This window comes from Mastomys coucha, unplaced genomic scaffold (genome assembly GCF_008632895.1).
Source record: "Mastomys coucha isolate ucsf_1 unplaced genomic scaffold, UCSF_Mcou_1 pScaffold9, whole genome shotgun sequence".
In the NCBI taxonomy this organism is placed as follows: Eukaryota; Metazoa; Chordata; class Mammalia; order Rodentia; family Muridae; genus Mastomys; species Mastomys coucha.
In genome coordinates, this window is record NW_022196915.1 from 26098175 (window position 1) to 26123836 (window position 25662).

The 25662-nt window shown below is 40.4% G+C and overlaps 2 protein-coding genes across 11 annotated transcripts in view; one reads left to right on the top strand and one right to left on the bottom strand.

The window, feature by feature from the left end:
• Positions 1-5597, bottom strand: part of Nrg3 (neuregulin 3) — a 1082533-nt gene extending 1076936 nt beyond the window's left edge. For 9 of the 10 annotated variants that reach the window (XM_031362862.1, XM_031362863.1, XM_031362867.1 and 6 more), the window contains exon 1: positions 3503-4474. In XM_031362862.1, coding sequence (XP_031218722.1) covers positions 3503-4331 — 829 coding nt within the window. In that variant the 5' untranslated portion in view covers positions 4332-4474. Of the gene's footprint in view, positions 1-3502 lie in introns of all 10 variants that reach the window. The other variant, XM_031362861.1, reaches the window with a different exon arrangement.
• Positions 3945-7782, top strand: LOC116085334 (translation initiation factor IF-2-like). The gene has a single exon (XM_031362868.1). It carries the CDS (start codon positions 4466-4468, stop codon positions 5309-5311), a length of 846 nt encoding a protein of 281 aa, XP_031218728.1. The 5' UTR covers positions 3945-4465; the 3' UTR covers positions 5312-7782.
• The last annotated feature ends 17880 nt before the right edge of the window (positions 7783-25662 follow it).

Below are 25662 nucleotides of genomic sequence, written 5' to 3' on the forward strand. Positions count from 1 at the left end.
CATAGAGCTATTCAAAGATAACTGCAAGTACAATCCATTAACAGCTGCACTTGGCTTTGAACTTAACCATTGGCTTGATTTTTTTGTGGTTGTCTTTGGTGGTGTTGTTGTTGCTGCTGCTGTTGTTGTTTGACCTGTCAACAGTGCTTTCAGTTAAGTAAAAGAGGTCCAAGACTCCAGAACAATCCCTGTTTGCATTGGCAGTGCTGTATGAGCATGTTTGAAATCAGAAGGAATTCCAACTGCTGTCAAAGGGAAAGTGTTGATACATTGTACAAAACCACTGTTCTCTATCTGTAGTGCATGCTCTCCGTTGTCTCAAAGATGCTAACCTATACCATGGCTTCAAAACAGTTTCAGGAGAATTCTGTTCAACTGGTCTTACATCATCAATGCGCTCAAGTATTTGTTTTCAAAAAGTCTGCAGGAAAGGCCAGCTCTGGGTCACTGAAAAGGCAATTAGTTTCAGGGACACAGTAAAGTTTTGGTACACCCCATGGCACAAGGGATGAAGAAAGAAAGCAAAGAGTCAAATGCAAAACTTTCTTTGTTTGTTGCTGTTTAAATTCAGGCTTACTTTTTCCCCAATACCTCCGAGAATAGAGAACAGTCATCAAAAACGATCCCTTCACATAGCAGCAATGTAGATAATAAAATACCATTTATTTTTTGTAAATGTTATATACTGGCCAGTTGTTATCATTCTCAGTGAACAAGCTACTACTCAAAGAGCTATGGTATCTTGCAGAGAGCTGCCATAACATTTCCAAAGATGAGCAAACATATTTATCCTGTAAGCCTTGAAATGTTCTGTTCAAGAAGCCAAGACCCTGGTTATTAAATAATATGTGGGTTCGTCTTACCAAAAAAAAAAAAAAAAAATAGGAGATCATCTTTAACTACCTTCATTTTGAACAGTAGGTGCTGGGCAGAAGCAAAGGGAAATACAAACCTACTAAAGTATAGAGATACGTGATGTGCACAAAGAAACTTCTCATCTGGGAACTTAAGGCCATAATCAAAACAAGAGAACAATTTGAATGAGAGCTACTCGGGCCATAATTCTGTGTACTATTATCAGTGCTGAAAATCACACAAGTGAAATGTCTCTCTTCTCATTAATCAACCAAAAACCTTACATAAAAAATAAACTGTTTATCTTTTGAATTACCATACAGGCTACCTATTGAAACTCACCTTTTATGGAAACTACAGCTTCCTATTCTTTTCATTAAAATGTCCCTTACTGTTGCAGTTAAACCAGATCATTGGCTGCCAAGTCTGTGTGCTTGTAGTTTTAACTCTTTCCTCAACTCTCTTCTAAAGATTTCAGACAGAGAAAGAGCTGGATCATAGTTACCAATCAAACAAAAACTGCCTGCATGTCTATGCAAGCACCAAGACCCTGTGCATATTTCCCACCTCTCTTCCTTGAGGCTGAAAGTCCTGTCAATAATCATGACTTATTAAACAGGCTGCCATCTCTTCCTTTCTCCTGAATGTAGAACAAGATCATGGAGGGGCAGAAATAATTACCATGGGCTCTTCTTTAAAGACTGCCTCAGAATGGAAGGTAAGGAAATCAATACAGAAAGGACAGGGAAATGCCCCAGTGTGTTCCCCACAGCCCCAGGGATGAGAAATAAATCTACAATCTATTATTCATATCAACTGCTACAGAACAGATGAAAATTCTAAGGTCTTCAAGATAGATAGGAACCTATTTCAGCCCAAATGAATGTGCTCACATGCACCACCCTTTATCCCTTTATACCACTCAAGCTAGATTTGTTGAAAGGAGACCCTAGCATCCTCCCTCTTCTGGAAAATGGGCTCTCAGAAATCATGCCGAGCAAAGCAGAAGAAAGCTGCACAGTGCTGGGCTCTACTGCCATTCTCATTTGTGACAGAAAGCTTCCTTCTCTTGCCGTTCTGTCTCCCACTGACCATCAAGGTATAGATGCAATTTTCTAAGGCACAATAAAAGCAAAAGTCTTTACCCCCCACACACACACACACTCCTTACTTACAAGTACAGTAAATTAAAAAAAAAATCACAAAGGTTAAATAACACCTAAGGTAAGATCAACACCTAAGGTCAGGGAAACAAAAAATTTACACAACTGAAAGCCACCATCGGATTTCTACCAGTACTGAACAGATAACGAGGAATACTCTTTTGCCCAGATGTTTCAGCTCAAAACATAAATACAAATACAGCATGAAGGCAACATATCCAGACCGTTTATTTTCTTTGCTTTTTTTTTTTCCAGTATAGCTTTGCTTGGAACTTGAGCTGATACTGGGGGCTTGTCCTGAATAACCTTCACAGGTTATTCTTCACAGGTTATGTCTTCTCTCATCCCGATCCTCAGGCACAAACAGAAGGTTCGTGCAATTTCTGTTCACTAAGGGGAGAGGGTGGGGTGGAGGTCAATTAGTTGCCTGCAATGTTCATAAAAATAGAAAGCTTACAGTTCCAAAGAGAAAGTGAGCATATTTAGGGGGTACACTGGACACTGTTGGCACCGACTGAGTCAGGTTGAAATGCTATATTCAAAGGGTGACATGTTACAAAGAGCTTGGACATCATACTAAACGGGGTCCTAATCTGCTTATCTTTTCCAGCTAGGAGGAGCAGCAGATCAGGTTTACACCCCTGACCCCTCTGGGAAAGGAACAAAAGCAAATGCTTCGCACAGCTGAAAAAAAAAAAAAAAAAAAAAAAGGAAGGAAGAAAAACCCTCCTACTTTTCCAGGACCCTGGGGGCGGCAGCTCTGCAGAGTCCCTTTTGCATTTCTTCTCAGTTAACTCACTCCAGTGGCCACAGAAGCAATTTCCACCAATTTCCACACCTGGCAATGGCCAGGGACAGGTTGAGGGGAGGGGTCTTCCTGGGAGCACCTCATTTCCCTAGCTCTCTGAATGGCTTCTAATTAATCCTTCTTAGTCACTGCCTGAGCAGGGAAGCTGGAATAGTAGGCAGCAGCTCTATCCTGAGGACACCACTTGCAAATACCTGCATCCAATCTCCCCCACCCACCCCCCACTGGTCATAAGTTCCCTTTGTGGTCTTTCATAGGCCAGTTTTGGCTGTGCTTAGAAAAGCTTCCCACAGGAGGGCGGGAAGGGTTGGGTGCACCATCTCTCCCCAGGCCAGTAAGGGGAACACAACCTGGGCTTGCTCTCAAGTCTGCAGTAAGGAGGATTTGCACTCGCCTTAACCCTTTGATTGGAGACAGGAGTCTAGGAGTCTATTCTCATTTGGGACCCCCTGAAGTAGGAGCCCTAGCTTGGAGATATCCTTGGTTCACTTGACTGCCCTCTTCCACACACAGATCCAGCACAGACCCGCACCTTTGGCCCCCTTGAGGCTAGTTTTAACCATAGCCTCACACTCTGCCCCAAACCGCGCATGGGGAACTGACAACCAGGAGAAAGAAAAACCAGAGAGCAGAAAAACTCGGCTGTGAATCATGGCATGGCCAGGCGTCTACTTACGAAATTTGGGGCTGGTGCTAGTTTCTGGGGTGGTGGTAGTGGAGGAGGTGGAAGAGGGTGAAGAGGAAGAGGCGGCCGCAGCATCCTGAAAGGGTGACAGGGTCCAGGAAGGAGTGGAATCGTGGAGGTAGGAGGAGGTAGCATACGCCGCAGTGGGCCAGGAAGGCATCGCCTGCGTACTGGGGGCTCCTGGCATCGGGGGTCGGGAGCCTGGCGTGCTGCTACTGAAGAAAGGGGCCGTGGTGGACAGGACCGTCGGAGGGGCAGCAGTGTTCCGTGCCGTGGTAGAGCGCGGGCTAGCCCGGATGGGCACCCGGTGCCCAGGGAAGCGGGTGGGTGCCCGTGTGATGGTGGTCAAGCGGGTGCTAATCCGGTTAGGCGTCCTGGAAGAAGCGGCGCCGCCGGCAGAAGGGGTGGCGGGGGACGTGGTAGAAGTGGTTGTTGTGGTGGTTTCCATAGCCTTGGGGAAAGAGCTGGGCTTGGAGAGGAAGAAGGGGTCCTGGCCCATTCCCTTGGAGTCCACTAGGTCCGTGGGCACGTACTCCTTGACGGAGCCTACCACGATCCATTTAAGCAGCATGAGGCTGAGCCCCAGGCCGATGAAGCCGATGAACAGAGGCACCACGCACAACCACGTCTGCTGCCGGTTCCACACGATGCAGTCGCTACAGCGTAACTCCCGGGGGGGTTCGGCCGCCCCTTCTCCGCCGCCGTCCGGGCCCCCGCCCGCCGCCGCCGCCGCCGCAGCCGCCGCGGTGCCCTCCTCGGCTGAGGCGGCGGCTGCCGAAGCGGCACCAGGTGGCGAGGCACCGGCCGCCCCTTCACTCATCCTAGGAGCCGGTCTTCACCTTCGCCCCCCCGAGGGCCGCGCCAGAGGCATGGGGCCGCGCGGGCCGGGCGCGGGCGCGGGCGCGGGCTCCGGCGGCGGCGGGCTCCGGCTCAGGCAGCGGCCGCGGCGGCCGCATGCAAATCGGCTCCCTGCCCCCACGCCCCTCCCCCCGAGAGGCGGGCGACGGGCGGGGAGGAGAGGACGGGGGAGGGGACGCGGGCCGGGGAGGGGGCGGCGAGGCGCTCGGTAGAGGGGCGAGACCAGCCCCGGCGCCGCCGGCCGGTCAGGGAGAGGCGGGACGAGTCTGCAGCCCGCCTAGGTGCCTCCTGCGCGCCGGGGTCCCTCGGCTGCCAGTGGTGCTGATGCTGATGCTGCCGTGGATGCTGATGCTGATGCTGCCGCTGGCGCTGATGCTGCCGGCCGCCTGTGTGCGCTCCAGCCTCGCCGGCATCCTCGGTGCGCCGCGCCCGGCCCGCTCCCTGGGGCGCCCGGCCGCACCGCCGCTGCCCCCACCTCAAATCCTCACGTCACCCTCAGGGGCCCGGGAGAGCAGCCTCTGGATGCTGGGCGCCGACAAGCCGCATTCCGACACAGGGGGCCAACCTAGCAGCCCCTCGCCCAGCCCCGCACGCCGCGATGCACGGTGGTTACACGGCGAGCCCCGGAGGTGCACCTGTTCTTCAGCCGGCCCGCAGCCAACCCTCGATCAACGCTCTCCGGAAGAAACCAATCCTAGCGCAGCGCGGAGGGCGAGCGACCCGGCTCGCCTCGCTCCCGCCGCCCGCGGCTCTGCGCCGCTACTGCCGCCGCCACCCGTGAGTCAAACTCCAGCAAGCTACGCCGCCGCTCGGAGCGGGGTACCGCGGGGCGCACCCCAACCAGCACGCAGAGGATCCCAAACACCCCCGGCGCTGCTGCCGGGTCGACCCGGGCTAGCAAAAAAAAATTGGAGACAGCGACGGGAGTCCCGGACGTCTTGACCGCTGCTCCAAGCGGTTTCTCGCACTCAGTCAGGCGGCTTCGGGTGTGTGTGTGTGTTTGTGTGCGGAGTCGCCGCGGACGGGGTGGGATTCGGACAGAGTAGCGCCTCCCACCAACATCTAATGGTGCTGTCTTACTGCGCGCTAGATAAATAAAGGATCCAAGCGGACCCCAGTTGGAGATGAATGGCACCAGGAGCTCTGGATCAGCCGTGAACAGGTCTCTGGTGCGGACCCTGCGGGATCAGACACTGAAGCTGCGGGGAGAATGCGCACGGGCGTGTTAGGTGGGAGGGCGCCTCTGAGCTCCCTTGCCCCGCCGCGGTGCGGCTGGACAGAGAACCACCTTTGCTTTGGAGTTGCTGGGAGCTGCTGCTAAAGCAGATGACCTTTCTGTGATCAGATCTCCAAGACATTAACTTACCTTTAAAAATAGTATTATCTTTAAATGTAGGTACGCCCTAGGAAACAAGGAGAGAGGCAAAAATGAGAAAAGATGCTGGCTAAAATTCTCTTAAATTTCGTAACCTGTTTCTTCCCTTTGGTAGAGGGAGATCAGAGTACTTCCAATCTCAGGTACACTGTTGGTACCTCCTTGAGGACCAGGTAGCACAGACAGGAAACGGGTAAGAGCCAGTACTAATGTGATATACGTACGCTGCTCTGCTCCTGTAAAGCCATGCTTCCCACCCTACGCAGATTCCTAGGCTAAGGTGGAAACGAAAGAGGCAACTTTTTTTTTTTCATTTTTTTTAAACAAGTGTCGTGTGAATCGCATCTTCTTTATCTTGTAGCTCCCAGCGCTATCCGAGAATGCAAACAGCATTCTCCTGCCCTAAGATGCACTCCACAAAGATGAAGTTTCCTAGGTATCCATTTTATTCACAGGTTAAGAGCAAAAGAGAATACTACTCTGAGGAGATGGCAGAGTGCAGAGAATACATTCAAACAGGAAGCTCTTGAGGGATTGTGCCTACCGAGTTCTTTGCACAAGCATGATTAATAAATTATTTTTTGATGGCAGTAATGTGGCTGTCACCTCTTTCAGCTCTAACACTGAGACTTACCCCATAGGAAAATCTTTGGTTTTTAATTTAACAAAACATGCCCTAACCCAGTAGTGCTAAATGCCTTCCAGAATTTCAACTGGGAAAAAAAAACAAACAAAACAAACAATCAAAAAACAAACAACACCAAAACATTAAATCCGTACTTTTTTGGCTTTCAAATGCAAAACCCAAGTAAGAATGCCTTCACCTCCTGTGGGCTGTCAGGCACCTGCTCCTCGCCTTTCTCCAGCAGTAAAATAAAAGCGTTTCCACATTGTAGTAGGTGCTGCTGTTGACACTCGAGAAAGAAGACTTCTTTTCCACACTTAGTTCATCATCATCCCTCCCAAATCCCACCCCCAGTATTCTGTGTTCTTTGCCTTCTTCCTCCCCCGCTGGAATAGATCCAAAACACAAAGAGAGGTGCTGCAATGCTTTTCTGGATAAATGCTCTCTTCTTAAAACCACAGTTGGACAGTATCCACATTCTCTTCATTGCTTCCCAAAGCCTTCTTCACATCTCTTTCCAAATTCCCTCCCCTCCTTCTTTCTACTTCGATTCAAAAGCTTGTTCGTGGTTCCCTAGGAGTTCCTATTTTCCTGGAACTCCAGTCACTATATATGAGCTACTCTCACCAGGAAGCATCTCCAGAGGTTTCAGGGCAGCAGAGCCCATTGTTTTGATGGTTTTCTCTTAAGGATCAGGGGGTAACAGTCTATCTAGAGAAGTTTAGTAGATATAACTGTTCTCACTGTGCAGCTGTATTGTAAAGCTTTCTGGTAGGAGGGTGATAAGCATTGGAATGAAATTGGGTATTGTCCACAAAAGAGTCAAGGTCAACGGCTGGACCTTCTGGCCGCTAAAGACTAGACAGCATTTCATTAACCAGCATGATTTAGAAGCACCAAGGAAGCAAGCCTCTGGGAATGCCTGAGTGATCTTCTAGATTAGGCTAATTGAGGCAGAAAGACTCACTTAAACTATAGTCCATGGGCTTATGTCTAGTTCTGAATAAAATGAAAAAAAAAAAAAAAAGACAGCTGAGCACCAGATTAATTCTCTCTGTGTTTCCTGTGGCTGCCATGTGAGCTGCCACTGCCATACTCTGCCACTATACCTGCCTTACTAGAGGAACCATGTCCCCAAGCTGTGAGCAAGAACCAAACTTTCCTTCCTTCCTTAAGTTACTTTACCCAACTCTTTCATCACAACTGTGAGACCTGTAACTAAGACACTTACCTGGTAAGGAGCATCCTGGTTCTAATGACTCATAGCTTACTGAGAACAAACACTGAGGAGGTTCATGTTAATACACAGTTTCAAGTTAGAGCTCTGTCCCTGGTAGTGATGAAATCCCTTTGGACCAGTTTTTCTCAACTATGAAATGGAGCTGATGAGAACCTCATTAAAAATCCTTAATCAAAAACTGCAAGCCTGGAAGTAACCTTATTGGCCAAACCCGTGCAATATGTCATCCAGTAGAGTTCTAAAGAAGGTAATCCTTACTTGGAGAAGCTCTCCAAGTAAGTCTAGGAATGATACATTTAACTTTAAAAGAGTTTGCTTTAGAGAGAAGTCCTGCCTTTGTTAGTTAATTGTTTTTACTTAGCTCGTGCTTTATGAACTAGATGTGAGGCTAAGATGATACAATAGGGCATAGGACCCTCCTTTCACCTAGTTTACAATGAGGGAAGAGTGGTTGATAGTAAGCAACAAAATAAACTAGAATAACAATAACAAAAAATAATGAAAATTGTAGTTTGGGTCCACAAAGATTAGGCTTGTTTGACATGGTTACAGAAGACATCTCTCTCTCTCTCTCTCTCTCTCTCTCTCTCTCTCTCTCTCTCTCTCTCTCTCTTTCTCTCTCCAGGGTTTCTCTGTATAGCCCTACCTTTCCTGGAACTCACTTTGTAGACCAGGTGGGCCTCAAACTCAGAAATCCGCCTACCTGTGCCTCCCAAGTGCTGGGATTAAAGACATGCAAAACTACTGCCCAGCTAAATGACATCTCTTGAGCAAATATCTCTAGCTAGTTTACCATCACCCTTTTGAAAGCCCTGGGAACTTCACATTCATACTGATTAGATGATAGAGTGCTTTCTTTATGTACTGCGGGTTCAATTGACAAGGCAGTCACTTAGAAGCCAGTATGTCTCACAAAACTATGGTACTCTCCATATTCCTCTCTGCAATCAAGTTAAGAGCCAGTGTGATAGCCTGGACACATCTGACAATATAAACACTTTGTAATTGCTAACGTCCACCTTTTGCATGGCTGCCACCTATTTCCTGTTTCTGCGTAAATAGGAATATTTACTATTACTATTACCAATACTGTTACTATGACTATTAATAACTCTGGAACTAAAGGAGTTCTGTAGAAATTGTAGAGGTCTTTTGAAGAGAGAAATATACTCTTTTCTCCATGTCTTTCATCAAGTTACATCATCAGTTTCTTTGGGGGCCACATTGACTCAATGTATAAGATCAACCCAAAAGGGCAACAAAAAATCTGTAGACCAATGTCTTCACAACATGAAGGCTTCAAGGATTCTTCCACTGCCATATACCATGGATAAAATGAACAACAAAATATGTGGGCGACCCAGAACAAATGTAGAAATGTGGGGAACTCCTGTTGTAACTATATCCTTGTTGCAAAAGATTGTAAGATTATCCAAAGACTCAAGTATATGGAATGTTAGGTAATTATTGTCGTTTATATCATAAATTAAATACTGACTACAAAGGATATAGAATTGACAGTTTTGAATGAGACACTAAGAGAGAAAATGATGGTGCATTTCAGATTTCAGATGCAGCTGTGATAGGGCAGTCTCTAAATCTCTAAACAGGTTTAAATTTTGAACGTTTTTTTGCTTTTGTTTTTGTTCTGTTTTGTTTGAAGTCCATCTGTTTACCAGAGGCTATGTTCTGAGTACAAATACTGAGCCTTTTGATTTCTAATAAAGAGAAACTGAGACTAAGAAGAGTCATAGTTGCACTGAGGTAGATAAACTACCCTCTGGAAGCTCTACTAAAGGGAGCCAACTAAAGTGGACTGTAGTCATATCCTCAATAGGGGAATAGCCAGGTATATTGCAGTGTGGGCATAAAGCAGAAGCAGTAGGTCAGTGATGTGGGTGAGCATACCATTCTATTCCATCAAATTAAGTGCAACTTTCAGGAACCAACCAGTGTTTATTCCTGGCATTCAGAGTTGACATTGCTGTTTGCTTAGCCAGTGTTTTATTAGTTTTGCATTTTTGTAGCTGGAATTCTTCTCCAAGATGGGTATATAATTCATTTTGTTAGATCACTACACTGAGACCCTACCATATTAAAATTGCCATATTCTCATTATATAAGATTGGAATGCTGGTTGGTAGAGATTTGCCTTGACTGCTGACTAAGCAAGCTCCGCCAGGCAAACATTGAAATATCTGAGGAAATACCTTCCTAATACCTTTAAAACAAAGGTGGAAAGCTTAAGTAGCTTTCCAGACCACAGACAGCATCCTACTGAGTCATTTCTATGTCATCTCACCCTCCTAATTCCAGTCACAGTAGAGAATCTACAACTATAGGGAAGCTTATGATGCTGCCTCTCTGAAACGCTTCCCCATAACCAAGGAAAAACATCTTTGTCTCAAGCCTCATTATTCCTAAGAAAGGCAGCATAGTGCTGCTGCTTTCAAAAAGAGCTGATGTTATTTCTTGTTTGTATAAATAACTCTTTGGCTGCACCTCACCTGTGTTTTCTAGAAATGTGTGTTCTGCTTTCTTAGATTTAGAGGGAAATTTTCATAACACTCCATGTGTCTCTCCATGGGAAAAGGCAAACAGATAATTTTCCATAATTCTCCCCTGACTTACATTATGCCTCCAACTAGGCATGTATCCTGCTAAGCCGTTCAGGAAAACCAGAAAAAAAAACAGGTTTGGTGTCATCCTCTGAAATCTTGCCCACAAAAGCTGATGCCACTAGTATGGTCCTTACTGTTTGGCCTTTTCTAATAGAATATTGATATCTGCATGTGGATTATAATTTCCTCTCTATTGCTCCTTCCTCTGGAAATTGCCTTTAATTCTAAAGGATTTCAGGTATTGTATAATCTGTTTCTTCTATTATGTACTATGTCCAAACTTTTATGCTTGATGTGGATCTATCATCTGAGACAAAAAGCACATATCTTGGAGCACGTCATTGCACAATTGAAGACTGCCATGTATCATATGCCTGGCACTGTGATTGCCACATGCAGATAAAAGCAGGGATTATTTAATAAGAATCCTCATTGGCTCTGTATACCAACAGTCACTAAAATATTGGTATGAAGAGACTGTAGTAACTTTAAAAGGTTGTGTGTAATGAGAGATCTTTAAATCACTGGGAGATGTCCACAGAGGTGACTATAGAATCCAAGTCTCTCTGATACTTCATGCTCCTGGCTAGAGAGATGACCACCAACTTTAACACACACTGCTGCCACTGACATTCAGGGTCATTCTGGATGTCTCAATTCACATAACTCTTAGATTGTGCTCTAATACTTGGAAAATTGTGAAATAAATAAACCCTTTGCAGTTATTAGGTGACTGCAGTTATTAGGTGAGTTGTCATGTATATTTCCTCGCAAAAGATGCGAAGCAGACAGGCAACAGTGTTACCTAAAGAGCTGTCTGATTGCATTGCATTTTTCAAGAGAGGTTTGAAAGTAGGTGGGACCTCAGTGCTGCCATTTATGCTGCATCTTGATGTGCGTTTGTGTAGTTCAGGATCAGAATGGAAGGACACAGCTGACAAGCTTTGACCCCAGAGTCACGTGACTTGCACTCTATCTGAATGTGCCATCTCAGTTATCTGGAAAACCTTCTCAATGGGAACCCCCAGGCTCACTGGGAAGTTTAGTATTGGTATCTCAGAGTAGATTTGGGTCAGCTCTTATCTCTAAGTAAGGGTGTTTTAGGGGAACAAAACTTGCTTGGTGCTTTAAATTTGGAAAGAAAAAGAAAGCAGAGCACCACCTACTTTGAGTAAAATATTAACTGGAACTAAGAAAGCTAACAGGGCCACTCTGGTGAAGTAGATCTTCTAAGTCATTTTGAAGGTATAGATAAACTATATTCATTTTCCTGAATTTGAAATATCTAGCTTGGTGAAGAATAGTTCCCCATTTAAAGAAGTGACCAACAACACAAAATGTATGTGTGTGTGTGTGTGTGTGTGTGTGTGTATGTGTTTCTGTCTGTGTGCCATCACAGCAGACAGACTAGAAGTGAAAGTAGAGAGGAGAATGGAAAAGACTGCACTGTTGAGTTGGTAAGGAAATCATGAACTGGATCCAGCATATAACTCAGAATTATCTAAGAAGCTTATTTATTGTTATAGTTTCACTGACCATCACTGAAGCTAAAGACAAAAAAACACGAGAGAAATTGATTTTACTCAGATGATTGCTATATGCAGATGCCTCGAGGTTGATTAAAATGTTTCAACGTGGCACTGGTTTTTCTCTGACCATCCCAGAGGAGGAAGTTAGGATGATTAAACATGAGAGGGACTTGTTCATCTGTGGATCTACCTGGTTGCAGGGAGGTAGGACATTTCTAATCTCCGATAAACTTTTATAACTTAAAAATTTGCAGTTATTGGGCACTGGGGGGAAGAAAGGTCTCTAGCTTCATCAGCAATGAATAAGGGGTCATTGGTGACTTCATTTTCATTTGTAACACTGAAAATTAAATCCAGAGCTTTGTACATACTAGATCACTTTCTGACACTGAGGTATATTTCCAGCTTGTGATTTTGTTGTTGTTGTTGTTGTTGTTGTTGTTGTTGTTGTTTGTTAGTGGGCTGGTTGTTTTTTGAGAGATGGTCCCACTAAGTTGCCTAAGCCAGACTGAAGAGTGCTATGAGTCTAGGCTGTTCTCAAACTCATGATCCTTCTGTTTTGGTCTCCCAAGTGCTGAGATTATAACCAGTCACCTTTATAAGAACCAATGGGAAAAATAGCTGAAAAGTCTTACTATATCCCTATTCAACATTGTAGTTCTGATGCTAAGCTGCTTTGGTGGTCTGGAATGATGAAGAGTTCTGGAAACCAAAGTCTTGTGGGAAGGTTCATTGGGCATTAAAATGGTCCCAGAGCAGGAAAATGAGTGTTTTGTAGATTTTTAATCCTTTTTTCTTATTATTAATTATTCTCTCATACAATACATCCAGACTGCAGCTCCACTTATCCAACTAAACACGCTCACACACACACACACACACACACACACACACACACACACACACACACACACTGCTCCTGCCTCTTTCAGATTCACTGCTCCTCCATTTTATTTCAAAAAAAGAACAGGCCTCCCAGAGATAGCAACCTGTAGTTTTTTTAGTATAGTGTCTTAAGTATATTATCATAATATTATCTGCAATAAGGTATATTTTGCCTTTTTGTTTTCCATTTATAGTGCTTTATTTTGTCCTATACCCTTTTGCTATAGCTAAGGAATTGAGTACTGTATTAACAGCAGTGCGACTGGAACTCTGTCTTTCTTTCAAAACTTTACTAACTTGAGGGAGGATGTTGTCAGACTTTATTCAGTCAGTATATTAACTACAGGTTTCCAGTATTTTGCAGTAACGTTCTTTCTGTTCCTATTCTCCAGAGCATTGCTTACCTTAGGATGTGTTAAATTTGTCAAACTCTTTATACTCTGTTTTTTAGAATGCTTTTGTGACTTCTGTTGTTGATGTGTTTGTGTGGTATGTTACACACTGATCTACCTAGGAGGTCATCCTTTGAATGACACAAACTTCAACATGGAACATAATATTTTTACACATTGTGAACTTGCCATGCAAGTACATTTTCAGTCTATATTGATCAAGGATATCAGTTTATAGCTTCCTTTTATATTGCACCCTCCTCTGATTTTGACCTAAGGAAAACAATAGGTAAACAGAATGATTTTGACAGTGTTGCCTCCTTCTTTCTTCATTCATGATGTCCTTTTTCCTTTTCTCAGAATGTAGTAACTGATTTATAATACCAATGCTTCTCTCTGACAGAGTCTCTGGCAGGTCTCCTCTAGTCCACTATCTTTCCTGGGAGCATCTGTCTGGCTTCAAAAATTGTTTTTATTAATTTCTCTCTGTCTTTCCACTCTCCTCCATTCATAGGGGATCAGAAATTGGATGAGTGTGTCTTCTGTAGCCATATTTTTAGTTCTTTCTATGTTTTCTGATGGCAATCTTATCAAGTAGGCTGAGACAATGCCATCCAAAGGGTCAAGTGGGTTTTGTAAATGTTTGGAAGACTGCTGTCACCTGATGGACTATCGGAAACTTTCTTAACATAATTCATTGATAGATTAGCAAATCATACACAAGACAGGTCACAAGTTAGGAATGTTTGCACTAAGTTATACACAGTGATTCTCCTGAATTATCACAATATCTGTTTTTGGTAAAGACTTTTGTAAAGTCAGCAAGATGGTATGCTAAAAATTTCTAAAGATGCTCTCCTTTATTACAGTATTAAAAAGAGTCAAAACTTTGCCAGAATATCTTTTATTTTTAGAACATTGGCAATTAACCAAAGCATCATTCTGGAGAGGCTTTATTGCATAAAAAATGGCTGAATCTTGGTAAGAACATTGAGTTTGTTCTATTTCCATCCTTCTCTCTCCAGCTGCATAGTATCCAGAAATGAATAGCCATCAACTAACAGGGAATATCATCCAGCCGACTAGAGAAACAGAAAGTCACTGGAAACTTCTGAAAGCCTCATTTCCAAAGATTTTCCTTATTTTGATCCATCTACTGAATCCCTGAAACAGCTAGTTGAAAGGCTGATTTTACTTTGTAAAACTCAGAGATCCTCAGTAAAATAAAATAAATCAAATCAAAATAACATACATGTATCTGATATATGTTATATGTATGATATATATTCTCTATTCATACACACATATACGTATATATGTGTGTGTGTGTGTGTGTGTTTGGTTTGTAGCATCATTTTGTTGGTTTACAACCTTCTATAACTCCAAATACAGAGGATCTGATACCCTCTTCTGATTTCTGTGTGCACCAGGCACACACATAAATGTACATATGTATCTGTGGACAAAACACATATGCACAATTTTTAAAACTTTCTTAATATTTTCTTATACTAGTTATGTTACCAAAAAACCCTGTTTGTAGTGCCCCACATGTATAACTAAAGGAAATTTGTTCTCAGATGGTTTTTGACTGGTCAATAAAGTTACTGGAGACCAATGGCTGGGCAGGAAAACAGAAGAGGGACTTTTAAGATTTCAGAGAAGGGACTAAGAAAGAAGGAGTAGGAGATTCTTCTATGAGGAGGGCATAGGAGATAGACCATGCTGGAAATATGCCAGAGGAAGAGACAGCCAACAGGTAGGGGAAAGCAGCCCCAGGAGGGCTGCCCAGCAAAATCCAGGGGAGCAAAGATAAACTATAGACTTCGTAAGTATTAACTCAGGAATATTAGAGGGGAGTGTGTGTTAGCCCCGTGGAGTTCAGGAGTGTCCCACTCATTGAGCTGTTTAAGGTATTTACAATAAAAGGCTGTATATGTGTGTCTTTCCTTCAGGAATATAAAACATTGGGGCAATTGCAAAAAGTGTGTGTGCACCCCTGCCAGGAAGTATAGAGAGGATTAACTTAATAACATAACATAAGACAATTAAACTGTTTTAGTGACCATTATATCTACATAAATAATATACCAATTTTTCTTACTATGAAAATTATATAATAAAAATATATATAAAAATATGTAATATACAACATATAATGTGGGAACCATTTATAGATATATATATATATAATAAAATAGTACCAAAATCCTGAATTTTGCATTTATATATATGAGATGCAAATATATGCAGTGGATATAGAAGATAAGTACAACATTTATCATATGCAGATACTAAAAAGTTAACACCTTTAGAATAATAATTCCTAGTGGCCAAAAAAGAAGAGTGGATCTCTAGATAAAGAGAGAAGAAGGTTGATTAGTGCACATGATATGTATGTGTGGAATCATAAAGAAGCCTGTGTGTGTGTGTGTGTGTGTGTGTGTGTGTGTGTGTGTGCATGTGTGTGTGTATCAGCTCCACACAGGAAAAGCATCAATAAATTCTTTATATGATGAAGGAGTGGCCAATTAGAAACAAAAAAAAATAAAAAATAAAACTATATGCTTCATAGTAAAAAATTTAAACCTTTCCTCTGAAGACCACAAGTAAGACACAATGCCTTCCCTAAACATTTGATATTTTGCTGGGCAGTTGAGTCAAAGAAATTAGACAAGAAAATAAAATAAAATGTTCCCAGATTAATAAGAAGAATTGATAAATCTATTGTTACCTGAGGATGAGCCTATGTATGGGAAGTATTTATGAATTCACTCGCAAAATAAATTACTGGAATAAATAAGTTCAGTCATCATATAGGGTATGTATATTAAGAAATCAAAATTCTTCTTTATGTTTATAATAAATTTGTGAAATAAAATGAAGAAAATAATTCCAAAAATGACATGTTTAGTAAAGTGTTACAAGACCAGAAATGCTAGTGAGTTTGAAATGGAAGTATGATGGCTGTACACAATGCAATTGCTCCCACAGTTTAACCTGCATCCCACTTTCACTCCAAAACATGATAAGGTAATCCTGTAATTTACTGGAAACTTCTATGAATAAAACAGTAAGCAAACAGATGCAGAGACTTGAGAAAAATCGGATGTAATATGATCCACAATAATTCAAACTACTGAAGGATACTATCAAAAAAGTTTAAGGCAACCACAGTTTTGAAAATCATATATTGTATAAGTGCATACTATTCAGAATATGCAGCAATAAAAACACACTTATCAAATAGTGAGTTTGAAACAATGCTTCTGTTTTAAATTAGTTGAATATACACTGAGCAATAAGTGCATGAAAATGTTCTCAGAGGTGTTTAAAAAAATTCAAATAGTAACAATAGGCTGGTATTTTATATCCTCTGGGACGATATTGATTCAAGGAAAAAGACAATGAAAATACCAACAAGGATTTTGGCAAATGAAAGCTTTCAGAATTTGTTGGTAGGATGTTAACTTTGTGCAGCTGTCTTTATAATGTTCTGGAAGGTCCATGGGAAATTGTAACTATCTTATGACTTAGTAGAACTTTTCATAGGAGTTCTATTACACCACCAAGAAAAAGGAAACACACATCCACACAAAAACTTGAATATTGATTTAGCAACATTAATAATGGCTGCAAGGTACAATGATCAAGAATGACAATAACCTGATAAGCAAACACAAATGGACTATTCACAGGATGGAGTATTTTTCTAGAAGGAAAAAGCTCTTTATTTTTTTGCCTCTGTACTGATACATGTTACACTGCAGGTGAATCTTGTGAAGATTAGAATAAGAGAAAGAAGGCAAACACTGGGTTATTCACTCATAAATAGAATAAAAAATAGTTGATCTCAAAGAAACTAAGCGTAGTGTGGTGTGGTAGTGACCATGAACTGGGAAGAATCCCAGGAAAAATAGGTACAGTTTGGTTAGACAAGAGAAATACCTTGTATACCTATGTATATGAGAACATCAGTGTTCATTTAAGTAAGTATCCAACTAAATTAAAAACAGAATTATTAGACAGTGGTTTTCCATTTATATGAAATATCCACAATAGGAAAAGCTATAGTGATACAGTTCAAATTGGTAATTCCTGAGAATTGACAGGACTGGAGATGCATAATACTCATGAGTATGTAATCTTATGAACACACAAACACCCATTAACTCCATAAATGAGAGCAATATTACAAAGTCAAATAGTATTAGCCGGTTGTAGAATGTTTAAAAAAAAAAAAAAAACAAGGAAATGCTCTACATTCATTAGATAGCTGTTCTGGAGAGACACTTAAGTATATAAATTATATAGTTTATTTGTTATTTCTATATAATCTATTTTCTGATTCCTACCTAAATTTTCCTGAGGCCCTTCCTAAATAGTAAACATCAGTTTCTCTTCTCTTCTACTCAGAACCATCATTTTCACAATTGCCCTACTTCTTGTATTTGAACACCTTTTTAAGCTGAGAAACAAAGACAAGATTATAATAGAGCCGTGATACAACTGTGGTGAACATGGCCACTAAAAAAGTAACTTTCCATTTTAACAAATATGTATGTACTTATATGTTTATGTATATAATAAAAAGTATTTATGTATGTATGTAGTTATATAGGATGCAGTCTTTGGAATTGGTTTTTTTATTTTCCATAATTACCTGGAAATTCATTTAAGACATTGTGTGTTTTATTAGTTCATTCTTTTTCATTGTTCATTATTGTTCCATGGTATGTGTATATGTATGTGAGAGATATATGAATACATATCACATTTTGTGTAACAGTCTACCTGTTGAAGGACATGGTGTCTGTTTTCAATTTTCAGCTTTCACAAGTTAAATTTCTCTAAATGTTTGAGCACATTTATGTAAATTGTTAGCTTTTACTTATCTGCAATAAATGCTTACATATGGAAAAAAAATCAGCTTTTCTTTTCTTATCCTAAGTAGCAGGCACTAGCAATGACCATTCAAATGGGACCAAATTGACCTGTTATATCTAACACAACTTCTTCATCCTCCCTTGTTTCCAAAGACTGCATGACTAAATCTTGTCTACTAAAGGAGCAAGAGCTCATATACTATAGGCTGGAACCAGTCTTACATATACACTGAAACTCCAGAAGTTTATCCATTCCTTTACTGCCAAAGCTGTGGGAATAGATCTCTTTGCTGATACCTAGAAGGAAGGACAATAATACTTCAAAACAGACAAACAGTACCTACATTCAACCCTGTGTACTCAGGAGTTCCACCGACTTAGATTCAAGCAGTCATGTATTAAACATGTAAAATTATGTATATTTGTACTGACTAAGAACAGTCTTGTTTTTTTTATCATTATCTCTTGAACAGTAGCACACATGTACTTATATAGCAGCCAGTATTATATCTGGTATCACTCATGATCTAGAGCTCATTTAAAGTATGCAGAAGGACATTGGGAAGTTGTACACAAATAGTGTAGTATCTACATGCTGAGGCTTGGATAGCTACAGATTTTTCTTGTCTATGCTAGAGCCTGCAGTCGATGCTTTAGGGATACCAAGGGTTAACTACAGGAAATATGTCTCTTCTTAAAATGTCTGCAAGTTGCTGACCTTACAGAGTTTCTCTTTTACCTTCTGCTCTGCAGTTTATCCTCCTTGACTGAGTAGGGAACCATCTTCCCTTCTAAAATTGTTTATGGAAAAATCCACACTTCCACTTTTATTGCACAGGAGTTCCTAGCACTTAGTGTTCTTCTTATAATATGATTCTGAATTAATTGGATGAAAATACAATTGAGATTTTGTGTCACAAACAATCCTACTGATAGCTTATTACAATTTACACTTTACAAACTATATCAACACAATGCTTCTAATTCTTATAAAGCATACATGCTTCAGAAGATGAAACTGAGCCTTCATATATATAACCATTTGGGTGTTATGCCATCTTTTGGATTTATTATTCTTCACATTTCATCCATAAATAATAAAATGCCAGTAAGCACATTAAGAGCTGGATAAAGAAGTAGAATCACACCTCCTTTGATGATCCTGGGGCATGCATACTGACTCAGTGGGAGCATATACAATACCAAGAGAAGGCCAAAAGAAGCCAAGTGCTCATCTGCAGAGAAATTATCATGAGGCTAAAACATTCTCATGAACAGCGAAAAGGGTCAATTTATCTGGCACCTAAGCCACTACTATTACAAAGAAGGGCTAAGGTGTGACTTTTCATATGTATGAAGACACCTGTGAATGTAATCACGGACAATTTCTAATTAGACTCAGCGAATATATCCCACATGCAAACTGAAGATGTGGCCCCACAACATCTGACTCAATCCAGTGGGAGTAAGTGTCCTGTGTGGCGAATGTTGAGTGGGTAGACCAGAGATGAAAGATAAAGAAGATGACAAATAAAGAAAATAAAATCTGTAACTGGAACCAGAAGATCTTGCATAAGTTGATGACCTGTGTCAAACCAGTGTACTAAGAAATTAAGAACTTTTTAAAAAACTATTATCTGGGGGAGGGTTACAAAATCAGCAGAAAGCTAACTCAGCCAATGTTGACAAAAGGAGCATTGGATACTACAGACAACGCTGCCTTGGAACTTACAATCATATTCTAGAGAGAAGAACCCAGTACCCAGAAACCAGAACCTTGACTCTTCCAAGGCCCTGCTTCCTGCCATAGACTAGTCTTGCCCAGTTTATTCTTGGACAAGGACACGGAACTAAAGTTCCATTTGTCCTTCCATAGGGCCTAGGAGAAAGTCTTGGGTCTGCTTGGCTCCCCACAAATCAAGGACTGACACAATAACTATAGAGTAGAAATCAGTGAGGTTTGCTATGATGGTGCCAAGCCAAATTGGGACTGCCTTAACACTCAATCTATGGTTAAGATGCCGAATGATAAGCCTGTTAAGGATATTTGATTGTCAGATCCCCATTTCATGAAACTGCAGCAACTAAATGCTGAGAAGAAATTTTAAGTTATAGCCGGAATCATTATTGAAATGCTATTTGAAATACTCAGGAAAGTCAAGTTCCAAAAGTCTCAAACAAAATATTTAGAAGATTTTATTACCACAGAATGTCAGACTATCTAAAGCTTTCATGTTCTGAGGGGAAATGTTTCTTGGGAGCTAACTGTCACACCATTTCATTCTGGAAGAATGATACTTTGCTCACAAGTAATTCAAAAGTCATAAACCTCAGATAAAATTGGGGGCATATCTCTTCTGTGACTTTAATGGCAGCACTGACTCAACCTTACAGCCAACAATTATTATTAATGAATTTTACATTTTATTAGATTCATATTTTCTTACATAATTTTCGTACAAAAATAATATTTCATTGGCTGCATGCGGGACTTTCTGTATAACTTCTTCTGTACCATACATAGGACCCTATGTTTAATTCACAGCAGTGGAGAAAAGGAAGAGGGAGGGGAAGCAGAGAGAGAGAGCCTATATGAACTCTACATTTATGTTTTGGGCAAACATTTTAAATATCATCACAGAATTCAACTTTTTAGAGAAACTTGCCACACCTCTCCAGTACTTGCTTTTTTTTCTTGCCATGAAAGAGAGAGTTTTTCTCTGTTGAATTCAAGAAAAAAAAAATGCATTATGAGGACAAAAAAAAGCTTCAAGTATGATTATGAGACTACTGATTTGGCTAATTGGACACATGAAATTACCATCCTAGAGAATAGGCAAACTGGAAAGAAAACAGCTTTGTGGGAAAGTTCATAAATTTGTCAGGGGTATAGGCAGTTGAAAAAGCCTATTTATCAAGTGACTCAGACAGCAAGCGGTTGGGAACAGAGGTTTGCTGCTTTCAGATAAAGATATACAAAGCAAGATGTTCCAACTTGATGCTTTCTTTCCGTTTATTTATATTTGCCATTGTTCTTATACTTCAAAATGCATCCTCTGAAAGCAGAGAAGTGGATTTTCCCCACATATAGGTTCCTGCTGAGCCTCAGAGCTCCACAAGCTCCCCATGAAAAATGTCTCCCCTTATAAATTGAATATGAGTTGACACTATGGGAAGCTGATAGGCTACAATGGGACAAAGTATACCTTGAATTCATGGGGGAGCTGGTCCCAGGAGGCAGACTACCTCCCAGCTGGAAATTATATAACATACCATTTGTCCACAGGTTTTACCTTCATGTTGAATTCACTGAAAGGTGTCTGAAGCATAAATGAATTTATAGCACACATACCTAGGGCCATGTTGAAAGTAAGAATAAAACAAATTTTTCCTTGGATAAAAAATCAAATTTTACTTCTTTTGGTTTATTTTATTTTATTTTTTGTTTTGTTTACTGGGGCAGGTTTTCATTATGTCACTCCAAGTAGCCTTGAACTCACATTTTTCTGCCTCAGCCTCCCAAGTGCTGGGATCAGAGTCATAGGCAACATCACCTAGAATTATTTTTAACAGTTTAATATATTATCCTTATAAAAATTATGACAGCCTTAAAACTTGAGTTGTGCTTGCTACTAGAATAGTTTTGAGAACTGAAGTTATAACTTAAATTAATCTTATTTACAAGCACTATTTTGACTGAAAGTTGAGCTGCTTTGTAATAGTCAACATATTCCGTGTTTTTCTAAAACACATCTATTCAATCACCTCCATTGCTCTTTACCCTTCTCTATATTCATGTCTGCTTAGAATTCATTGTTGAAATCAAGCCAATCTATTTCTGATGGACAGGTGCTGCCAACTCAGCCCTCTGTCACTGTCATGGTATTTGTACCAATTGTTTCCTTAGCCAAGTGATTTATAAGCTCAGATTATGGCTGTTTGCAAACCTAGAAACTTTAGTAGCAGGACTCATTGCACTAAATCAAGGCACAGAGGTGCAAGTTATTTGCCTGACTGAACAGGGAGTTTATAAATGCTACCTAATCACGATGCCAAAAGATAAAGATAGATGGTGCCCCGCAAGTCAAATAATATGTTTTTCTGTTTGTCTAGAATATAAATGCATGTCTGGGAAAGACAGATAGATTTTTTTGTAAATAATTACAAATTAAGGAGTAAGTTTGGATCCTAGCTCTATGTCATTTTAAAGCTGGGGTTACAGGCAAACAGTTGGCATGTGTGAACTTAGCAATCTTATTAGTAGGCTGGAGAAATGGTTCAATGGTTAAGCACACTAGATGTTTATTCAGAAGAAACTGGATCAATTCTTAGCACCCAAATGACAGCTAAGAACTATCTGTACGTCTAGTTCTAAGGCCTTGGAGGACTTTTGGTAACCAAGGTCACTGCACACATATGGTGCACACATTCATGCTGGCAAAAACAACCATGCACATAAAATAATAAAAATAACTAAATCTACAAAAATATTTTCATCTGTAAAGGACTTGAAGGAGTATGTTCTACATGGCTATGCAAAGACACACTGTCATGATATATGTGAATGACACACACCCATTAGCCTGTGGTGGGAGACAAAATCTCAGATTTTGTTCCAGGAAAGAAAGTGTTTTCTCATTGACAAATCTGTTGTAAGTAAGAAGAAATAGAGTTAACAAAACCTTTATAGTCAAGCCCATTACTCACTGTTTTGAAGATGTGTCACTTTAGGAAGACATGTCACCTTAAATGAAACTCTTCTGCCTCTCTAGAGACTGAAGATGAAAAAGACATCCAAGTGGCTTCTTCAAAGCAATCCAGTTCTGTGGGCATCCTCCCATTTGCAAATAATTCAGGGCTAATAGGAAGTTCCTACTCTTGTTAGTTCCTGTATGAGGGCTTTATGGTTTGAAAGGGTGGGATCTGTGAATCTACCTTGTCTGTGCTGCAGCTCACTGTGAGGCATATGGCCCTTTTAGTAAATGAACCGTTGTCAGGTTTCACATCATTCATAAAGATCTGCAGAGAACCACATTTAGTTGTCAGGTTATATCCTGACATGTTTAGAGGGCATTCAGACCATGCAGGACATAGTCAATAGTATAGTTGTTTTAATAGATTTGTTATAATTTGTCTTGACAGGAGCATGTTCTTTCCTTGGTCACTAATATGATTCTTTATAAAATATATGGCTGATCTGTCTTTATTTTACTTTACAAGGGTAGGGGATCCTGATTTGTGATTTAACACACTTATAGTCTAAGAATATATATATATATATATTCTTAGAGTATACATATATATACATATATGTATATATATTCTTAGTATATATATATGTGTGTGTATGTATATATATATGTATTTACATATATATACATATATATATACATACACACATACATTTAAATACATATATATATATATACATTCCTCCCTTCCATACAAGGCAATACTCTATTTCTCTAGAATTTCATTTCTTTTGGGTTTTGAATCTGTTACACTTTTCTTCAGTATGTCTTGTCTCCAATTAAAGAAAAATTCCCATAGTATTTATCTTGTGCTATCCCAGGATGCAGCAGTAATTGGAATTCTGCAGGAGCCAAGTAGAGGGTCTGTACTTGGATAATGCTCTAAGAGCTTTTTCTCATCTTTAGTCTGTTGCCGACCAATTCTACACATCAATGGATGCTTGCCTCACCTTAACTTTATTTTCTTGCATGTCCATACTTACTTTTGCTGTTAGGGTTGTCTATTAATCTGCTAGGGTTGTTTCCTAATCACTTCTCTTTTTAATATCCACATTGCCCCATGCAAATTGCTTTTAAAAATTGTTAGAAAACATCATCTGCCAAGTGTCAGCCTCCTGGTTTTCAAAGTTTTAAATGCCATCTTAGACAAGACCCATGTTGCCCAGAACACTCTGGATTCTACCTCTTTTTCTTTGTTTTAATCACCTGTTTTGTCTGTTAGATTTATTATTGTATATTGGATTCATTTACCTTTTAAGGAACAAGTAGGGAATAAATAACAAAATACTTAAAGCATCAAATACTTGAAGCAAAAATGTTCATCTGAACTCGAAAACAACTGTCTCAAACTCTACCAATCAGCTTGTCTATACAGATAGCTCACTCATTTGGAGAAAGAGAAGGTTGAGAAAGGGAACTTTAATGCTGCAGCTTCATTATCCTCACTGAGTTCAGAGGACAGTTGTACATTTGAATACAACAATCAGGTCTTTCTTCACAGTCTTTGGATGGAGAGGATGCAGTTTTTCAAATGACAAATCCCCATGTCAAATATACAGTGAGGAGCTGTGAAATTTGTTATACATACTAAAGTGTCTGGATCATGTATTCTTAGCACTCAGCATTCTTACTTGGGAATAATTGAGAGGAGACTCTATTTTACCTGAATTTTAAAATTTACATATCACACACATTTCAGTAAGCATCATTTTCTTAACTTCAAATAATTTTAATAACACAAATTACTGGTGAATTGCTGCCAAACTGATTTCCTAACAGAATTTATTTCATAATTATATTAGTCCTTGTTTGTAAATGTTTCTCTAAGAGGATGCTTCCTTCAAACAACCAGTAACTCAGACAGCGAATAGATAGGCTGAAGTATAAGCATGCCCACATGTGATGAGCTTGACAAGGACAGTGCCATGACAGGGAAGCAGGGAGTGCTCAAGGGAGAGTGCTCTAGAGACACAGCCTACCTTCCTACTCTGCTTACCTTCTCGTGTGCAGAGCTTGACAGTGGATCCTTCACTTCTATGGCAAATTAATTCTGGGTGTAATATGCCAGGGAAAGTCTCATGACAGTGGTCACTAGAAATGCTTAAGGGTTGAAAGTTCTCATTTCAGATATGAGAGGAACTTTGGAAACAGCATTTGGGAATGGAGAAAAGTGAGGCAGGGGGAAGGGGCAATGAATTTTTGTTGTTCCAATGCTAGGAATCTAACTAGGAATTTATGTATATCAAGCACAAGCTCTAGCACTAAACTGCATTCCCATTTTTGAAAGAATTTGAATAGTTCAAAGAACCTAATCATAAATAAAGAAAATAATGATGGGAATTTTTTTCTCATTTAGAGAACATTACATGTTTTCATCTGCAATATTTAAATACCAAGAGTTAGGAGATTGAAGAGTCTTTGGAGAGATGCTATATATGTGCATATATGTGGGTCATGGGCATATTATGAATGAAAATTCCTGGAAAGAAGCTGTGTCTATCGAGACTGATTGATGGATCAGAACTGCAGTGCTATGGAGAGATTGGAATGTTATGGGTCCAGAGAATAATCCTCTTAATTAAAACCTTCAGGCCAGAAAGAATAGCCACTCCTCTACCTCTGTTAGAATGAGTACTCTGTAACTAGTAGATAAAAACCTTTGAAATCTCTTAGTAGCTTCCTCCACCCTGCTGTAACCACTTCTCTGATATACCCACAAATGCTTTTTTTAAACTTGCTTTGATTTATGATTTTTTTCTTCCATAAAACTATATAACTTCATGAAGCTACTTCCATGTCGGAACATGGAATTTGGTGTAAATGAAATCTATATTTCTGAGCCATGGATACTGAGAAAGGTTTCACAAGAAACTATCTTCTCTTCACTTTAGGATGAGAGCTATGGTTTGTGCACCTACAATATGTGTGTGATTTGTGTGTGTACTGATGCCAGAGATCAACTCTGATTGTGTTTCTCTATCTGTACACC